General features: G+C 43.6%; 1 protein-coding gene across 1 annotated transcript; it reads right to left on the bottom strand.

Annotated features, from left to right (window-relative positions):
* Positions 1-3,400: 3,400 nt before the first annotated feature.
* Positions 3,401-16,020, bottom strand: LOC117393812 (D(4) dopamine receptor-like). The gene is made up of 5 exons (XM_033991821.2): positions 15,755-16,020; positions 7,099-7,211; positions 5,266-5,614; positions 4,308-4,542; positions 3,401-3,645 (listed from the first exon to the last, which is right to left on the bottom strand). Exons 1-5 carry the CDS (start codon positions 16,004-16,006, stop codon positions 3,401-3,403), a joined length of 1,194 nt encoding a protein of 397 aa, XP_033847712.1. The 5' UTR covers positions 16,007-16,020.
* Positions 16,021-16,266: the final 246 nt, after the last annotated feature.

The raw sequence follows: 16,266 nt of genomic DNA, 5'->3' as shown, positions 1-16,266 counted from the left end.
TTGCATATGATGCAATAGGTGACTGTAGTGGGCATATTGTATACACAAATGAAATCAGAGCCTGCCTCTCGTTCTTTCCAGTCTACACCATTCTCTCCTGTATAGTAGGCCTATATATATGTGTTTGGAGAAACAGGTATGTCCTCATTTGTTTTTTTGCTGAGTATGATGTGTAGAATGTGTATCAAATATCAGTGGTCTATAATAAACACATTTTTCCACACCGAACATCATGTATTTCTATGGCAATGTTAGATGCTGTCATGGTAACATGATTGCAAATAGAGGTGTGTGCTCATTGGATTTTTGTTCAGTATGGCCAGAAGGATGTGTTTCCACTCTCTGTTTATGCTTAAGTATTTTTTAGACTCAGGGGTCACCAACCTTTTTGAAGCTGAGAGCTACTTCATGGGCACTGAGTCATATGAAGGGCTACCAGTTTGACACGCTCTTCTGAAATAATACATTTGCTCAGTTTGCCTTTAGTTATACATTATTAATAATGATAAATGATAATCATCTATGTGAAAACACTGATCACGTTAATGTTTTCTCACAATAATTATCAACAATGAGCAAGGTGACAAAATATATCAATATTCAGCACTTTAACTTTACTAATCTTAGTAAATGTTAAATTTCCAGATGATCACTTACATCACTACATCTCATAGGAAAAGTGTCCCGTTTTCACTATCCATTGACAAACCTTTTTCACAAAACAATGTTGTACCATGTTTCAAATAGTTATCAATTATGTAACGTTAAAGAAAAATCAACTTACATATTTTAAAATAAATCTCGGTTGCTTTTTGTAACTTTTTCAGTGATCTCATGAAAAAACACTGTTACCCAAAGCTGCCTTTAGCTCAGGGCTTGTTCTGCCCGTAGAGCTCGTCCCCGTGGGGAGTTAGTGAAATGTCCCTCCACATTGTGCCGCTTTGCCGTCATCACAGTCGCTCCGCAGATGAGACACGCGCAGGTTTCTTTTATAGTCGTAAAATTCGTTGTGAAAGTGATGCCATGTTTTTTGGGTAAGACACTGTATTCAGCGCATCTTCACAGCGCTCGCGAGCGGAGCACTGGTTTTGTCACGCGCACAACACTGACCTTTGAACTGAGTAGGTCAGAGTTCACCTTAACTTAAACTGCGTAACGTTTCTGGTGGAGGATCTTACACCTGCTTTTCTCCATATAGAGAGGTCTGAAATGTTCCACAGTAAGGCATTAAACGTATCTAGCGTGCATTTATTCAATTACAGGTGTTGTTATTACTAAATGTAATCTCCTCTCCAGGAAAGTTCCACAGGTTTTTGAAAGCCTAGGTCCCTTGACTTGGTAGTGGGTTCTTCTAATCTAAAGTCACTTCCTTCCAGTCCAAAGCGAGTGTCATTCCTTAATCATAATATAAGATCAAATGCATTATGGGTACATTTGCCCGATCAAGGTAGCGAAGGACACACTTATGTATCCTGGTAAAATGCTAAAATGCTGATCAAACGGAGGACACATGCCTGTGGAGAACATGAACATTGGAACACAACATGAATGACCTGGATGCCCTGCCACATCCAGAATAGACCAAGGCAAGGTACCCAGGCTTTGAGAAACACCCATAGTGCATCTTTAAACCTGTTACCAGCAGAGGGCCAGATCTGACTATCTGACAAGAGAATATGTTCTTTTTTCCCCTCACCATTTGAAGTTGTATTTAAAGTGAAGAAGAAAAAAAATCCGCTACTCTAGTGCATCTATCCTACTGGACGGGCCTGCAGCATGTGGCTCTTTACTACAATGGCCCACTGTAGTTTTCTAGCGCAGAAGTCAGCGGACTTGTTTCTTTTATGAAGTCGTTTTAGATGAATATTGCAATTTTAAATGTGCAAATTATAAAATAATGATCCACGGATGTCATAGATTATAACTATAGGGCAGATACAAGCACAATATATCTGCTTTAACAAAAAAATAACAAAACAAAAAATTTGAACTAAAACAGTGACGTGTAAATGGATTAAATGAACAGAGACTCTTCACACTCAGGGATCAGAAGAAACAGAAGGAGAGTAGAGTCCACTTTAGTCTGAAAAATACTTTATTGTTTTAAAGCAAAAGGCCACACAGCCGTTTCCCACATAAAACGTGGAAATAACATTCATATAAAAATACGGTTCATTGACAAATTCAAGACAATATTTAATACATAAAATAGGAAACAAAGAGAAATCTGAGCCTGAGTCAGAAACTGTACTGACTAGAATCTGCCACCAGAGGGAGATAGTGACCCTAGTGAACCTTAACATTCATTTTAACCCATGAGATGGTTTTCCCTCTTGCAGTGGATCTGATGGATTGGGACAAGGGTCATACGTACAGAGAGCAGCAAGTACCATCGTTGGATCAGGGAAGCTATTGAGATCCGGGAACAGGCCCACCAGACTGTAAATCGGGAGGAGGGGGTGTACCAACTTTCTCACACCTCGGATACAGTTCTGAAGAAGTCGGACTGCAGATGGCGCTGTGGTCGTGCTTCCACCGGTAGGAAGACAACGCCACAATCACTTTAACTCCTCTAAGCAGACACATCACAGAAACATCACATGACACTTGTGAGGAAGGTGGCAGCCCGAACTGTCAAGGTGTGACATAAACAGAGCTCTGTACGCAAGAATCTAAAGTATAAACAAGTCAATGTACTTGTTTGAAACGTGTGTTTCTTGCAACCACTGCTTAAAGGTGCTATATCAGATTTTTACTGTCTTAAAAACAAAAAAAACAGAACTATTTCATTTTAAACAGTTTGTAGTTCTCCATAGTGATTCCTTGCTTGCATTCAGAGCATCCTAATTACTCACCACAATGAGTTTATAAGCACTTTTCACAACTCTCAGAGACCAGAGCGAAGTTTTGCTATCACGGACAACGTAACAACAACTAGCATGCTAACAAGCACTTCCTGATAGTCCTTCCCTTTGCAGCTGATGTCATTAACATTCCCTGGGGGTGTGATGCTAACTGCAGGCACAACTCTGTCTGAAGCTCTATTAGACTTTAATCTGAGCTTTATTTTAACACAAAAAAGAGCTGATTTAGCTGGAACTACAACAGGTGAGCAGATTTGTGTTGTTAAACAAGTCTCTCTCAATCAACATTATAGTCACATGTTAGCTAGCAGTAGCCAACAGTTTTTCAGTTAGTCCCTCTCACCTTTTTGTTGAAAATCAAACTCCTAAACAGGACCATGACAACTAATATCGATCAAGGCTCCTGAAAATGTGTTGTTTAAATCCATTTTGCATTTTTTCTTGAGTTTTTAGTACTAGCTTGTTCCTGTAGTAGTTCAGTAGTAGTTAGAACTGAACCATGACTCAAGCAGGACTGAATCAGGACGTAGTAGTAGTCAGTTTCCACTTGTCCTATTTTGGCAGAGGCTGGTGAGTCTTTGTAGTGCCCCCTGCAGGCACTTGCTGAAGAACTTTTTAAACTCTTGGTTGAAGACGGTGTAGATGATGGGGTTGAGGGCGCTGTTGACATAGCCCAGCCAGGTGGTGGTGCTGATGAGCTCTACAGGCACGTGACAGGACACACACAGCGCTCGGGTGGTGTGGACCACAAAGAAGGGTGTCCAGCAAAACAGGAAGCAGCCTGCAAGAGAGGGTAGGGTCACAGGGGTCAGAGGTCATGGTCAGAGGGGGTGTCATTGCTTGATTTGGCTCCCGGTCCAATTTGGAGACCTTTTTCATTCAACTTGTTTAATTCTTTTGCATGTGTTTATGTGTTCTGTATGCTGTATTTACTATGGCTCAGCTTAATGGATATCTATCTATATCAATGTTTGACAATTTCACAGAGTTTAATCTTAGAAAAAGATAGCAATTGACCAGAATCAAAGTTAGATGTTTTACTGATGTCAGACTTTGTTCTGCTCTGTTTTTAAACATTTAATAACAGTATAAATATAGAATTTTCACAGACTTTGAGCAAGTATTTGAAATCTGAGCATGTATATCATAGCAAACAAAGAGCCAATCTCTTTGGTTGCTATGATATACACAAGGACCTTGGGAAAGAAGGCACCTCGTCGGTCTGTTATTAATGTTCATATCTTCATTTACGGGCAAAGTAAAAAAAACAGCAGTTACAGAGAGAGGGAAGATGCATTTTCCATAAAATGTGAATGTGAGCCAAATCGTGCCCATGCTCACTTCCGTTCTGGAACGCAGCGGCTAATGGGCTAGCTATGTCCATCTATATATACAGTCTATGACTTTAATCTGTATTTTAGGACCTTAAAATGCCCCGCTCACCGACCACGACGGGCAGCACTCTCATGGCCTTGCGTTCGCGGTGGTTGATTTTGGCACTCTTCTTTGGGCTGTACTCCACCGTGGGCACTGACTTCTCGCGATACCGTCGAGGGTACGGCAGCTCTGTCTGAGTGTAGTCCCCTGAGACGTCCATCCGACACTGGGCCAAGTCCCGCTCCACAATCCAGGGCAAAGGCAGAGGAGATGGGCCAGGGGAGGGAACAGGGAGTGGGGTGTCTGTGGAGGGAAAAGGAGGGACTAAACCAGGGCTATACGGTGCAAAGAAGATATATACACTAGTTATAACTGTACTTCCTTGTTCCCAGCCTGACTCATTACCTGTGGCGAAGGTCGTGTGAGTGTGGTTGCCTTGGGTTGTGAGGACGTGATGGGTCATGTGGTTGTTGCCGCCAGTTTTGTGGGCGTGGTTCTCAGGGGACATGAGGGCAGGGTTGCCGGGGGTTGCGTTGCTGTTGCTACCAGGGGGCGTGTGGGCATGGTAGGTCATCTGGAAGTGGTTCTCGTTGGTTGCATGGACATGGTTGGTCAAGTGGGCATGGTTCTCAGGGGTTGTGTGGCCGTGGTTCTCGGGGTTTGTGTGGCCGTGGTTCTCGGGGGTTGTGTGGCCGTGGTTCTCGGGGGTTGTGTGGCCGTGGTTCTCGGGGTTTGTGTGGCCGTGGTTCTCGGGGTTTGTGTGGCCGTGGTTCTCGGGGGTTGTGTGGCCGTGGTTCTCGGGGTTTGTGTGGCCGTGGTTCTCGGGGTTTGTGTGGCTGTGGTTCTCGGGGTTTGTGTGGCAGTGGTTCTCGGGGTTTGTGTGCCCGTGGTTGTCGGGGGTTGTGTGGCTGTGGTTCTTGGGGTTCCTGTGGTTGAGGTTGGTCGTGTGGGTGTGGTAGGTCATGTGGGTGTGGTTCTTGGGGGTCCTGCGGGCGTGGTTACTCTGGGTTGTGTGATTGCTGATGTCTTGGGTCTCGTGGTTGTGGTGCTGCAGCTCACGACAGGCCTGGATGCTGACTTTGAGGCGGTGTTTGCGGTCGTGCTCCCAGCGTCGCAGCCCCCTCACCACACCCCAGTATAGCAGCAGCATCAGAGGACAGGGCACAAAAAAGGAGCACACGGACGAGTACACCACATAGTTATCATCCTCCAAACGGCACTCGCTCGGATCACGCTCAACGACATCATTCACCCCAAACATGACCGGAGACGCCACAGCCAGAGCCAGCAGCCAGGGGGCGCACAGAAGCACCAGCTGTCTCTGGTCCACCTGTCTGCGGCTGTAATTCAGAGGGACAGACACGGCGATGAACCTGGAGAGAGCAACATGGGTATAAACCTGGTCTGAACCATGACTAAAACAGGACTAAACCAGGACTATGACTCACTATGACTGAACCAGGAGTAAACCGGGTCTAAATCTGGAATTAGCATGGTCTAAAACAAACTCATTAATTTTCTCTAGATATGCCCTCTACAGGAGGAGTTGTGCCTGTCCACGTTGATGTCACAGGCATATATGTACAGGTGTGTGTAAAGCAATTGTCAAAAATATCGAAAATCAGATACTAATTGATACTAACACTAGTATCAAAACTAGATACTCATGTGAGCAGGTATCAATACTAAAAAAGTCACAATCATAGGAAGAAATGAACCTTTCCTGAATAGCTTTAGAATGATCTTGAGCTGTAACAAGTATAAGACACATAGACTAGTATACACCCATGAACCATGATGGAACCTACTGGACCACTGAGGGATTACACAGATATAAGGCCATATGGGAATAGAAAAGAAAGTACTACCATGTCTAAAGAAAGACTGTTTTCAGAATCAGTATTGAGTATCAAGTCTATTTCCTATCAAAATCAAAAGGTAGAGGTGTGTGTACAGATGTGTATGTGTACAGATGTGGGGGTGTACAGGTGTGTGTGTGTACAGATGTGTGTGTGCAGGTACATGTGTGCAGGTGCATGTACAGGTGTGTGTACAAGTGTGTGTACAGTGGTCTTTTGCTATATTGCGGTTCACCTTTCGTGGTCTCGCTCTTTTGCATTTTTTTTTTTGGTGCAATTTTGCATGTTTTTTTTAGAGTGTATGAAGGCGCATTGTGTTCTGCTTTCTGATTGACTAGGGGACTGTAGACCATTGTCAATCAATCTCCTCCGTGTCTCCTGTACAGTATAGAATGCATTCAGCTTGTCAAATTTACACAAATGTTCGATCGACACTACAGTGGAGTGGCGAACAAAGAGGCACGGTCAGACAAACTGAGAAATATGCGTGAGTCACTATTAATTAATTAAAGAAGATATAAATGTGAGAAAATGTGAATGCATGCCTACAAGTGTATTAAGTGTGTGGTGAGGAGTTTTACAGCCTTAAAACATTTAGAATAATTAGAAAAAATATAGCTGACTACTTGGGATTTCGCCTTTTGCGGGTTATTTTTAGAACGTAAAACCCGCGATAAACAAAGGACCACTGTACAGGTACAGTATGTGTGTGCGTGTGCGTGTGCAAGTGTGTGTGTGTGTGTACAGGTGTGTGTGTATAAAGTGTATGTATGTGTACAGGTATATGTGTGCAGGTATGTGCATGTGCTGGTGTGTGTATACAAGTGTGTATGTGTACAGCTGCATATGCAGGTGTGTGTGTACAGGTGCATGTACAGGTCTGTGCATGTGCAGGTGTGTGTGTGTGTACAGTTGTGTGTGGGGGTGTACAGGTGTGTGTGTACAGGTGTGTGTGTACAGGTGTGGGTTGCATAGCGCCCCCTGCAGGTGTTTTGTACCTGTCCACACTGATGGCACAGAGGTTAAAGATGGAGGCTGTGCACAGCATCACGTCCATTGACATCAAGAAGTCACAGAGAACCAAGTTGAGAGTCCAGATCCCGCCCTGGAACTGAGGAGACAAACAGGGTCTGAAACAGGATTAAAACAGGACTAAACCAGGATCTGAACCAGGTCTGAACCGAGACTAATGCCTACAACAAACTAAAAAAACAAGCTGAACCCAGAGTCACCTGTACAGTACAAGACTCCCCTCTGGGAAAAAGATTTGAATATCATACAGTCTGGTCCAAGTCTAAAAGATCTCACTTTATCACCATGTGTTGTGTAAAAAAGACCATCCAACCTAAGACCAATGGTGGTCAGAGCCAATGTGACCCCCGAACAACACCATTTTTAACTGTTTCCATTCCATGTACATAGCACCACCCTTCACCTTTAATTACCTGCATGTATTGTTACAAATACTGAACATGGCTGCAGTGCTGCTGTCCCCATTGTCCTTTTCTTCAAATAATGTATGTACTGTATAATGTGGCTGTGGCTCACAAACTATCATCTCTTTTTTTTTTTTTTTTTTTTTATAGCTAGGACAACCACTGTTCTTTTTAGCAATGTATCCATACTTAGTATTATCATGTCGTCATGTGAGTACACAATCAGTATCCTTTATACTTCGCATGTTTCTTACGATTATTCATGTCTGACAAAGGGCTAAGCCTGATACAATACACCCTGTTGAGAGAAATAAATTGTCTTTACAGTATGTGAGTTGTGTGGACCCATTTCTTTTTTCAAATTTTGTTTTACCAGCCCAGGGATAGGGTGAGGAGCTCGGTCACACGGGAGGAGCTCGGAGTAGAGCCGCTGCTCCTACATGTCGAGAGGAACCAGTTGAGGTGGCTCGGGCATCTGCTCAGGATGCCTCCTGGATGCCTCCCTAGGGAGGTGTTCTGGGCATGTCCCACCGAGAGGAGGCCCCGGGGAAGACCCAGGACACACTGGAGGGACTATGTCTCTCGGCTGGCCTGGGAACACCTTGGGATCCCACCGGAGGAGCTGGAGGACGTGTCCGGGGTGAGGAAAGTCTGGGAGTCCCTGCTTAGACTGCTGCCCCCACGACCCGGCCCCGGATAAGCGGAAGAAAATGGATGGATGGATGTTTTACCAGCTTGGATCCTGCACGTGTAAGTCCTCTCCCTTACTCACTGAACCAAGACTAAACCAGGTCTGAACCAGGACTAAACTAGGTCTGAACCAGGATTATACTAGAACTAGACCAGGAATAAACTGTAATCTTGTTTTGTCCTATACTGAATGCTTGAGTGCTCAGAAAATGTCTGTTTTCACCTGCCCCCTATGTCCATCCACATCTCTGTACCTAATTGTGAATATTAATTAAAATCAGCATCATACATTTTACATACAAAAGTCACCTGTCCTTTTTTCAGCAATAAAAACATGTTTATAAAAAAAATGCTGCTTTAAAAAGGGAGTATAATAAAAAACAAATAAATAAATTTCAAAAAATCAAACTTTCTACCATCTTATAACATAGTTCCCTCACCAAAAACATGCCTGAAGAGGTTTTATATGCCATCCATGCCACCCTCCTTAAGGTTAGCTGTAAGATTCTGCGCAACATTCAGTCCACAAGCCTTGTAATGTGATAGTACTGAAGGGGGAGGGACTTAGCACACAGAGCAAAGGGAGGGAAGACTTAGAATGTCAAAAACAAAAGTGAAACCAACACATTGTTTTGGGCGACTATAGCATTTTCAAAACAACAAAAAGTAACATGGTGATCTAAATATGTTATGTGTTAGCAGTTAATACCAAATAGAAGTAAAATACCTCCTCTTTAAACAGAATGATTAAATGGACCTAACTGTAGAGCCTCGTTTACATAGACCTTGAGTGTTTCCACTGCATGAAGCAGTCCGTACCGCCCGCTTTTAGAGGTCCAAAGCGGACCTCTGGAGGTACCACCTTCCAAAGGGGTCTGGAATGCTTGGGACCTGGGACTGGCTCGCAGGGGGCAGTGCTAGTTACGCCCTCACACAGTCATTGGAGGACCAGCAGCAACTCCAGCCATGTTACATCTCCATACTCCAAGTACGGCTCCAGGGTCAGGGACAGGGCTCTGCTATGTGAACAACTGAGGTCACCTCAGCATAACTAATACTAACTTAATAAAATCTAAATTGTTCCTGAATAATACTCTCATAAGGCTCATCTCAACAAATCACAAAAAGACATTTAGCAATCCAAGTTTGTGGTGCTGTGAGATGAGGTTAAAGCTAAAGCTAGCGTAAACATTAAACTATTTCTAGTTTATCATCAGTTTTTTGCCTGTATTTCATTTATCTGCACCTTAACGCCTATGTTTTTTTTTAATGTCTGTGATTACACAGACATTCCAAATTATTATACAAATTGTGTTTAAGTGTCATAAAGGTAATTATTTTTTTGTTTTCCAGCGTAACTCGTGGATGGTATTGTGTCTCAGGACTCTTTGAGTCAGTGAAATCAATCTCAGACACCTGTGCCAATTAGTTTACCAGGTAAGTCCAATTAAAGGAAAAAATAGCTATGAAGGATGTTCCACATTATTAAGCAGATCATCATTTTCTAGCAATATGGGAAAAAATAATATCTCTTGTGCCGAAAAGCATTAAATAGTTGAATACCTTAGACAAGATATGAAAACCTTAGATAGAGAGTAGACTTGTAGCTCATTCAGATCACACATGGATTTGTACAGATAAAGGTACAATGATGAAGGTTTCTAACAGACAAATACATTGGATTAAGGGAGCAGCTGCTAAAATGCCATTACAAAGCAGCAAACAGGTATATGAAGCTGCTGGTGCAGGATCCTCCAGAGGCTTGCAGTTATGCATAAACCTTCTATTCGGCCAACCTTAACCCAATGCTCACAAGCAGAAACGGCTCCAGTGGGCCCAGAAATACATGAAGACTAATTTTCAAACAGTTGTGTTCTCTGATTGACCATGTTCTTTGTTGGTACAAAAACAAGAACCGTGCTTTCCATAGCAAAATCATCTTCGTGCATGACAATGCACCATCTCATGCTGCAAGGAAAACCTCTGCATCATTGGCTGCTATGGGAAATAAAAGAAGAGAAACTCATGGTGTGGCATCCTCCTCTGACCTCAACCCTATTGAGAACCTTTGGAGGATCCTCAAGCAAAAGATCTATGAGGACAGGAGGCAGTTCACATCCAAACAGCAGCTCTGGGAGGATATTCTGACATCCTGCAAAGAAATTCAAGCAGAAACTGTCCACAACCCCACAGGTTCAATGGATGCAAGAATTGTGAAGCTCCTATCAAATAAGGGGTCAAATGTTGAAACATAACTTGACCTGGTCAGATGTTTTGATTGAAATAGCTTTTGATTTCAGTAATATGCTAATGCTTGTAACTGAAAAATAAACAAATGACTATTTTCAGTTCTTTACAACAGTAACATGGTTTGAAACTCGGTTGTGCATAATCATTTGGAGAGATTTGTTCAATAACATTTATATTGTACTCTAAAGGTTTTTATGTAATCTGTCAGTCATCCAGGTCTGATCCATACAAAATCTGGAGAACTGGACAAAATGTTGTAGGAGTGATGACGTTTCACTGCTCATCCAAGCTGCTTCTTCAGTTCTGGTCAGACAGCAAAAATACAATTGCAACAATAGCTGTTTACAGTTTCAGTGTAGTTAGCTCCAGATAGATATCAGGCAGTGGCCACGAGTAATCTGACTAAAACTGAAGAAGTGGCTTGGATGAGCAACGAAACGTCTTCACTCCTACAACCTTTTATCCAGTCGACAGATTTTACTTTGCCTTTTATTACTCTAAAGGTTGATGACTTGAAAATTATGATGACTCATTTATGCTGACAATTTGGTAAAACCAGAGAAAAATAGCGTTTGTAAAATAATTTGGAATGCAGTGTATTTTATTGTGTGTGCATCAATAAACAGGAGGCTAGATCTGTTTCACGAAGCATATCGACTCAACATATATGTTGCCATCACTGACCGTATATCACAAGATCAAGTCAGTGTCTGAGAAATTATTTTTATGTTTCTTTCTGTTTTTTGCGACCTAGTGGCATACTGTTGCTCTTCTATTGACTGCGTCCAGTCCCAACCCTCGCAAGCTCATTGTTGTGCCACTGATCTGTGTTGATGCTCCTGTAACACTGGTCTTTTTATAGCTGTCCTGTGCCTTGTGGCCGCGCAGGCCTACGTCACGCTTTTGGGTGTGTCTTGTTAGATCTTTGTCACGGTCTACAGCGGTCTGGGCCATTTGTAATTGAAACGCTTCCCGGCTGGGGGTGCCCAATTCCCAACTGTTCAATGCCAAGGCAGTCCCAAGCGAACCATGCCAGTGGAAATGAGGCTTAGTGGTGCTGCATCAGTGTCATCAGAGGTCAGACTGTGGGGGCAGATTAGCAGTAACAAGATCTCACTCGTTGCTAATGCGGCTAATACCACAGTGCTAGTGCAAATGCTAACACGTCAAATATCACTGATGCCCTGCTCAGGTCATTGATTCTGCACCTTTGTCATTTGAAGCTGCACTATGTCACTTTTTTTAGCCACTTTTCTTGTGCGGTCTGAATCCACTAACTGTTTGTCTCCAAGGAGATGTTATTGCTGGAATGTTCCACAGTGGCATTTGGCTTATCCAGGCATTTATAGGTTAGAGCTGTGGAGAGGCGTACCCGCTGAATAGAGATAGAGGCAGATAATTTTTTGTGCATCGGCTATTGGCCTTCAATTTCCAGGACTTTATACTTTTTGATTAAAAATATAAGAATTAAAAATAATAGCATTAAGTAAATATGTCTGTATAATCAGGAATGTGACTTTGAGACACATTTGTTTTGATGGACGAAAGATTTCACTGTTACAACGCCTATTACAATGGATCAAAAAAGTATTTAGTCAACCACCAATTGTGCAAGTTCTCCCACTTAAAAAGGTGAAAGAGGCATGGAATCATAGGTACACATCAATTATGAGAGACAGAATGGAGGGAAAGAATCCAGGAAATCACATTGTAGGATTTTTTATAAATTAATTGGTAAATTCCTCAAAATAAGTACTTGTCACCTACAAGGAAACAAGATTTCTGGCTCTCATAGACCTGTAACTTCTTCTTTGAGAAGCTCCTCTGTCCTTCACTCATTACCTGTATTAATGGCACCTGTTTGAACTCGTTATCAGTATAAAAGACACCTGCCCACAACCTCAAACAGTCAGTCTCCAAACTCCACTATGGCCAAGACCAAAAAGCTGTCAAAGGACACCAGAAACAAAATTGGATACCTGCACCAGACTGGGAAGACTCAATCTGCAATAGGTAAGCAGCTTGGTGTGAAGAAATCAACTGTGGGAGCAATTATTAGAAAATGGAAGACATATAAGACCACTGATAATGTCCCTCGATCTGGGGCTCCACGCAAGGTCTCACCCCGTGGAGTTAAAATGGTGGGAATGGTGAGCAAAAATCCCAGAACCACACGTGGGGACATAGTGAATGACCTGCAGAGTGCTGGGACCAAAGTAACAAAAGCTACCATCAGTAACACACTACGAGATGAACTTTTGTTATTGACCAAATACTTATTCTCCACCACAATTTGCAAATAAATTCTTTAAAAATTAGACAATGTAATTTTTTTTCCTCATTCTAGCTCTCATAGTTCAGGGCCTATTCTGAGTACAGCTGTCAAAAGTATCAAAAATCAGATATTAAATATTACTAAAACTAATTTGAGCAGGTATCGATACCTGCCCTTTACTCTCCCCTTTAGTCCTCCAGATCCCGCACCTCCTCCCCCCTCACTCTCAACCTTTAGTACTCCAGGTACTTCTCAGTATAGCAGCTCTATATGAAATGTGGTTGTGGGCGGGGTTTTGATGTTTAGTCACACTTTAACTGTCGACATAGGCTTTGATATACAAGGACATAAATAGCATAGCCATATGTAATTTGTAGTTTGTCCATGTGTGTTACCCTAGTAGACTATGTCAACATTTGCCTTCTGCCCACCTCTCCTTTTGTGGACCATAGTCTATTTACAAGATCTGTAGACACCTAAGAAAATTCTTGTTGGACTAAAGACATGTGGTGGTGGTGACACTGGTCAATTAAAAAGGGGGCGTGGCAAAAGCTCTCAAAACTATTATTTATCTATGTATCTGACTAAAACTGCACTCACAAGACTCTCTCTCCTCTCACCTTCTCTCTCTCCCCCTACTCTTTCTCCTCTCACTCTCTCCTCCTCTCGCCTCTTCTCACTCTTTCCCTCCTCATCTTCTCTCCTCCTTGCGTCAAACTTGTGTCTGAGTTTCAAAGCGGTGCAAAAATGGAGTTAATATGATTCAACTGAGCTTCAGGAGCAAGACCAGGCCTTAACCTCCTCCTGCTCCTCTCCAGTGAACCACAGCTCACGTCAGCCACACCTCTAATGACCCATTATACAAGCCCATCAACACTGTCTGTCTCCGCTCTCTTGATCCCTCCCACCCCTTGTCTCTTGGCGAGGTCTTCGGGCTGAAGAAAGGGGGGTCCTAAGTTGGCTGGGCTAACCACCTGAGACAGAGCCTGCAACCTGAGTCTTTCCCCAGCCTCCACATCTGTTCATATCATCAGTAAATATCTTTATCGTATTCCACTGTTGTGGTGTGGTCCTTGAGAACGAAATGCTACATTTGAAATGCTCCTCCCCATTATCTTTCAACCCTCCCCTCTCTCCTCTCTGTGTTTCATCCCCCTTCCTCCTTTATCTTCCCACTCTCTCCTCTCTCACTCGTCTCACCTCTTTCTCCTCTCTCACTGCTCTCTCCTCCCTCACCCCTCTCCCCCTTCCATGTCCCCCTCTCCCTCTTTCAGCCCCCCTCCTCACCTCTCTCCCCCTTCCATGTCCCCCTCTCCCTCTTTCAGCCCCCCTCCTCACCTCTCTCCCCCTTCCATGTCCCCCTCTCCCTCTTTCAGCCCCCCTCCTCACCTCTCTCCCCCTTCCATGTCCCCCTCTCCCTCTTTCAGCCCCCCTCCTCACCTCTCTCCCCCTTCCATGCCCCCCTCACCCTCTTTCAGCCCCCTCCTCACCACTGTTCCCTCTAAGCTGCGCGCGTGCGCAATTTCGCACTGCTGACACGGTCTCCGCGCACAGAAAATCTGTGCTGCGCACAAAAAAATCGAACCGGAGTTGAAAATAAAATAAACACACAACAATTCATTCTGCGCTATTTTTCAATGTGAGTCAGTGAGTGTGACGAGCTGCTCCAGCCAATTATGTGATTCACATATTTGCGCATCTTATCAACGTCATTGACAGGCGTCCTCATGTCCCGCTCCTAGTGTTTTAGCCGATGTGGCCGACGTGGAGTGAAAACTCGCTAATGATGCTAAGTGTTTAACCCCGTAACATTCCGACGGCCCGCCCTCGGCCAAAAATCCGCGCGTAAAATTACGCGCGCGTAATTGCGTAATTTTACGCACTGTTTAGCAGCAGTTTTGCGTTTAAATATGACGAAACGGACAAAACAAAGGAAGTACGCGACCGAGGACACTGTTGATGTTTGTACAAGTTAAACTAGAGGCATCTCGGACCCGAAGCGGTTCGTGGAACCGAGTGAAGATCTCATGGTGGACTCAGGAGCAGAGGACCTTATGATTTGATGGACTGGATGCTGTTCCTGATCGGTAAGCGTGGTTTATTCTGCTATTGACTTAATTGTGGGTCAAATGTGTATTATGTGTAATCATTAGCATTAGCTAATGCCAATCTGCGACCCCCGACCACGACCAATTATTCACGCACACACCACTTGGGCGAAGTGTCTTGCCTAAGGGCACAATGACAGACCTAAAGATACAATGACAGAAGTTGGTCCAAGCGGGACTCGATCCTCCAACCTCTGTCACAGAATGACTGTCTCACTGTCACATGTACAGTGTATTTTTAGTTTCCAGTGTGTGTTTGTTTACCGTTTGTAGTGTGTGGTTTGTAAATATACATTTATTTTGACCCATACTACTTGTTTTGAATATATTTTATATACAAATACACATTATATATTGTGTTTTGATATGATATATAAATGTACAGTAATAGAGCAGCTGGGTGTGCAGATAGATTCCTCTGAGTGTGTATTGGTCATTGATACTGTCACTAGTTTATGAGTAGTAAAAATCAAGCAAAAGCTTCACACAATGGCTTATACTCATAATACAAGTCAGAGCTTTATCATAAAAATGTTAAGTGTGTTTTCAACATTGGAGTTTACAGTTGTCGTGGTTTGGTTGGAAGTTCATGTTTTGCCATAGTTAAAATTCAATATTTATACTTCCAATAGCATTAACATACTACACAGGCCATGAGCAAGTTTTTTGTCATTTTCATTGTATAAGTGGACTATAGCACTTAATTAAAAGTCTTATAACAGAAATGTAAATGCGGTCATTTGATTCTTTTAATAAACCATTTAACTTGGATGGATGCGATGCAGCATGACCACAGTGCACAGGTCCGATGTTGCTCACAGCGGTCCATGGGACCGCTCAGGGAGTTTGTGTTTGCTCAGACTCGTGAAAAATTAGAGGGAACATTGCTCCTCACCTCTGCGTAGACGAACAGCGGCAGCACGAGAAGCGCCAGCAGAAGGTCGGCTCCCGCTAAACTCACAATGAAATAGTTGGTGGAGGTTTTCAGCGCCTTTTCCAGGTACACGCTCACGCACACCAGCACGTTCCCGCCGGTGATGGTCACGATGAGCGCCACGCCGAACACGAGCGCTGGGACATTGTGTGCGCGTGGGGCCGTGGAGGGGTCCTCGAGGAGCGGTCCGAGGCTCGAGCTGTTCCGGGACATGGCTCCTGAGGAGACTTACTGGTCCCGCGAGCGCAGTCCTTGTCTGTCTCACGCACGCGCACGCGTAAAGCTGATTATTGGCTCCGGCCGCGTGCGCGCGCACAGGGAGCCTCAGGTCAGGTTTCTGGAGTTCAGTGGTTTTAAAGAAAGGTTTTTACAGCGCGTATCTGCCCCGTAATTATCACACAAGAAGACAACAGACTGCAGCGCTTTTTAAGGGCCAATATTACGCCATTCTCTGATCGATGTTATAATATATA

This window comes from Periophthalmus magnuspinnatus, chromosome 3 (genome assembly GCF_009829125.3).
Source record: "Periophthalmus magnuspinnatus isolate fPerMag1 chromosome 3, fPerMag1.2.pri, whole genome shotgun sequence".
NCBI classification, from domain to species: domain Eukaryota; kingdom Metazoa; phylum Chordata; class Actinopteri; order Gobiiformes; family Gobiidae; genus Periophthalmus; species Periophthalmus magnuspinnatus.
Note: the sequence above shows the minus strand (reverse complement) of the source record. Positions and strands in the feature narration are given on the sequence as shown.

What these genes read in the sequence shown, in the direction of transcription:
- LOC117393812 (XM_033991821.2), bottom strand. Translation starts at nt 16,006, where the DNA reads ATGTCCCGGAACAGCTCGAGCCTCGGACCGCTCCTCGAGGACCCCTCC. An exon ending in ACAACCACGAGACCCAAGAC is followed by an intron (nt 4,543 to 5,265) that starts ATCAGCAATCAC and finishes CCCTCCACAGAC; the next exon opens with ACCCCACTCCCTGTTCCCTC. An exon ending in AGTGCTGCCCGTCGTGGTCG is followed by an intron (nt 3,646 to 4,307) that starts GTGAGCGGGGCA and finishes CCTCTCTTGCAG; the next exon opens with GCTGCTTCCTGTTTTGCTGG.